The 4,522-nt window shown below is 34.4% G+C and overlaps 1 protein-coding gene across 1 annotated transcript in view; it reads right to left on the bottom strand.

Moving 5' to 3' along the window:
- LOC118750961 (serine protease 7-like) overlaps positions 1 to 4,522 on the bottom strand; it is a gene marked incomplete at its 5' end in the record, with an annotated part of 18,470 nt that extends 13,948 nt beyond the window's left edge. The window contains 1 exon segment of the mRNA XM_036485715.1: positions 4,436 to 4,522. Coding sequence (XP_036341608.1) covers positions 4,436 to 4,522 — 87 coding nt within the window.

Raw genomic sequence — 4,522 nt, 5'->3', positions numbered from 1 at the left:
CAAATAAAGAACCGATGAGATTTTGCAAATTTTATGCGTTTTTTTTACAAAAAAAAGTTATCAAGCTCTTAAAAAATCACCGTTTACATATATAGGTATGGTAAAATTGAATTAAATATAAAATGTTATTTTTACTCCCAAAACATTGGCTTTTACGATAATGTAGCCATTGGAAAGTAAATGCACGCAGGTATTTAAAATACATATTTACATAGTTCTAAAAACAATACGAAAGTATTCTGACCAAATTGCCAAAGTATGAAGCCCCAAATTCAATAAAAATATAAATTTTTTACAAATACTCTCAAGCTGTCCCTAGCTAATTAAATAAAAGCAATAAAAAATCTGTTAATGTGCCGGCTGTAATTTTCCAAAGAGGTTAAACAAGTAATTCCATTATTTATTTGACGTTAAGTTAAACAAGGCAAAACACCTAAACAACACGTCGACGTATGTATGTATATCGAACGGTGAAAGCTACTATGTTATGGTAATTACCTTTATTAATGAATTTACAGCCTGGCCACATTACATTTTGGCGTACGCTATGGTATCAAAATGTCTATCAACATCAGTTGCTGTCTGTTATGCGCAGCAAATTGCCATCCACTCACAAAATACATATATATGTAGGTATAAACGTACTTACTCATACATTCATGTCAATAACCCAACCGGTGCAAGTCAGATTGAAAATATAAATACTGTCGGCGGAATTACGGCAAATTTACTAGAAACTTACGCAGTTAGAGACATTTTATACAAATATGTACATAACTATATTGTGGCCGTACCCGAAATTTAGACCATTAAAAGAACGAAACCGAAACCGTTTCAAACACAGCAACCGGTTCCAATCGGTTTCCAGAAAACTACAAAAATCAGCTGCCAGAACTGGCAACCACAAACTGTTTTTTTTTTCAGTAGCACAACTGTGTCGTTACACGATCAAGAATTTGCTTTCAAGTTGATTACACATAGGTACTGCTTGTCAAAATTCATTTGAATTGACAGCTATAACCTAGGCTGCATACAACTTGATAGTCCATTTTCATTTTAATATGCTGCCGTCAAGGAAACAACTTAAAATTCTCGCCTCGTTCTCGTACACACATTTATCTGAGACAAAATCTGGCCAATTTTTGGAGTACTGGAACAAATTAAATATGATCACCTGTTGGACTTGACTATCAAGTTGCCACACGACTTGAAAGGATAATTGAAACCAAGTCGATGGTAACTATAAAGGTGCGAGTTTGTTATTAAAAAAAAGTGCGGTTTCATTGCAAATTGAGTAAAATAAATCAAGCGGCACTTTCCGTTTACACGTTCGAAAAAAATTCCTTTCAAATGTGCTAATGCTTATAAGTTCTCACACGTAGGGTTCTCTTTATTTTATTTTATTTTATTTTTTTCATATTTTATTTAGGACACAATTTTCTCAAGCTTAGAGAGATCACCTATTGAAATTGAACCAAAAACTGCTTATTGTTTTGAAAGAAAAATTGCTTTCATGCTGATAGGCAATTTGCAAAGTGTGATTCAGAGGTTTTTTCTTTATATGAATTTAAACTAAACACAGCAAACACTTTTATTTTTTTGTCAAACTCGTTTTATTTTTGATTTTTTTTGCAAACCCGAAACCGAGACTAAATTTGAAAAATGAAACCAAAACCGAAACCGAGACCGAAATACTTTGCAAAACCGAAACCGGTCATAAAGCATTACACTGAATTGTTTAGTTTTCCACGAACAAATAACTTTCGGAAAAATTCCGAAGTAGCCTCGAAAATACCAGATTAGTCCCGAAAATCCCAAAATAGTCCCAATAATTTTTAAAGACCATGAAAAAATAATGAACCAATCCCGAATTAGCCCATAAATCCCTAAATATGTGCTATCGATAATTTCGAAACCCCACTAAGTCCTGGAGACCCCATGAAAAAATAATAGACGCTGTATGCAACAAAAATTCTGAATCAGTCCCCAAAAACCCTAATCAGTCTCGATAATCACGAATTAGTCCCAAAGTCCCGACTAAGTACCGATATTATCGAAAACCCCGAAACATTTTGAAACTTCTGAAACACTCCCACCAAAAAAATTCAAATATACCGAATAAAAAATTCCGAGCAAATACCTAATAGTATTTATATATACAGATACCAGAAAGATCCCACAAGGTCCCCCAAAATTTATCTCGGAAACAACTGAAAAATACAATAGCTGTACCGGCAAATTCCAAGAAAACTAAAGGTTTCCTAAATGTTCCGATCTCGGTTAATATCAAAATTCACTCTTTAAATATTCTCAGTTAATAAATTTTTTATTTTTTTGTTTGCCCACTTTACGTTCTCTCTTTTGCGCATTTAACATTTTGCGCACACTGCAAAAATTTGTTTACGTTTGGGCGATTAAGGCGATATTTTATAAGCATTGCCTATTAGTCATTAAAAGTAAGCTCGTTCTTCGTCCAGAGTCACGTACAACGCGTTGCATGATCGTGTCATTTCTGCTTCATTGCTTATCAAGCTCTTCACTTACACTGTTGTACAGCAGTTTACTTTCTATTAAAGTCAATAAAAGGATCTCTTATTACAGAAATAGTAACGCGTTACTGTTTAAGTCATGATTGGTTTCAATATATCTAGTTGTTCGTCTTGCCCAATTGTATTTTGCTAATGACCAACCGGTTTCCAAAGTATCCCGCAAAACCTTGACTCACTGATACTGACTGCTAATTTGATAGCCACTCTTAATTATTCAGCTATAAAAGAAAGCGTTGTATGTCCAGAACAAATTTTCGCGGGTGGAAGATGTCAGAGTAGAAGAGTTCCTTTTCTTTGACCTTCAACCAGCTACGGCGATAAGGGTCCGGGAACACATTTAGTCTTGGCGCGTGAATTCCTCTGTTGGTACACCTGCCGGAATTAATTTTGGGGCTTGGTGAGCCGTAGTAGATCTCTTGACCGCCTTTAGTTCATCCTCGGCTAGACAAAGGTGCCTTTCTAGTTTACTGCAATATCACTGCGGCCTAATACACAGAACCTAATTCGATTAAGCACCTGGTTCCCCTCAGCCTTACCAGTGTCATCGACCGGCGCAATATTAAGCAGAATGTTAAGAGTCACACAGGTCTGTCAATTCTCTGGGGTTTTAAGCACAAATTAAGCTTTTAGGTTTGATGACAATATTTTGTTTGTGTAGGCTAGGCTTTCATATCTGGAAACAAACTCGCAGAATATACTATCTTTGAATAAGTAATGGGCAAAATTTTATTTACAAAGTATTATGTGCTAAGTACAAAAGTATTTAGGTATTTATGTTGCGGTATATACCAAAGTACTACATCTTTACGTATTTTGGATGGTTAGCGCTAAATAGTTAGTTTGAGGATTTTCGGTATTCTGAGTACTATTTTGGGATTTTCGAGACTACTTCGAGATTTTTAGGATTGACGGGTTGTCGGAACTATTTAGGGATTTTCGAGACTTATTTTGAAATTGCAGTGCTTTCAGAACTATATTGGTAAATATATCGATAAATAAATCGAAAAATACAACAATAAATATATCGATATTAATATTAATAAAAATATCGATAACAATATCGATAAATATATATACAAAATATCATTAAAATTCTCGATAAATATATCGATAACAATATCGATAAATATTTCGAAAAATATATAAATAAAAATGTATGTATTTAGTCCCGAAAATCACGAAATAGTCCCGGGTATCCCGAAGTAGTCTCGAAATTTTTTCGAAAACCATAAATCTGTGAAAATATCAATATTTATGTATATCTACTAATATTAGTGGCGTAGTAATATCGATTTTTTGTCAATAATGTTATCGTTAAAAGTAATGATAATTATATTGACTAATGAATTTAAGTAATTTAAAATATCGGAATTTTTCAATAACTTTGCTATTGTAACCAAATAAAGTGCAAATAATATGCTTTTGATCGATTTTTTATTTTTATACACAATTCGCAACTTATACTCAACTCTCAGTTCTCTAACTTGTTAATATGCTGTCCATGCTCATACACTCGCGCCGTTACACAGTGGTGCTATTTTTAAAGCCTTTGCGCTTTTTGTTGGCTTTGTAAGACATGGCAGCAGCATAACTTAAAATAGCCGCTGAATGTTTAATGCTCCAATTCCCTTTATAAACACTTGTTACATACCCCCGCCACCGCCTGCTGTGCAGTTGGTGATGGCTATGACGATGTCACACGCTGTCATATGTTCGCTCAAATTGTGCTTACATAGCATGTACGTACATATGTACATATGTAATACACATGAGTACGAGTATGAGGAGTCCACCATATGTAGAATCACATGTTTTTTGTATGTACGAATGTTGCATGAATATGAAAATAAATATGTACTTGTACGCATTGCAGGTACTTTACTTACCCTGCGCTGTGGCTGTCGAAAATAACGCAACGACAAAGGCCAGGAAAAATTGCCATTGAAGCGTGGTAAATTGTGCGGATTTTCCCC

Source organism: Rhagoletis pomonella, unplaced genomic scaffold, assembly GCF_013731165.1.
Source record: "Rhagoletis pomonella isolate Grant_MI unplaced genomic scaffold, Rhpom_1.0 Rhpom_scaffold_00001, whole genome shotgun sequence".
NCBI classification, from domain to species: domain Eukaryota; kingdom Metazoa; phylum Arthropoda; class Insecta; order Diptera; family Tephritidae; genus Rhagoletis; species Rhagoletis pomonella.
Note: the sequence above shows the minus strand (reverse complement) of the source record. Positions and strands in the feature narration are given on the sequence as shown.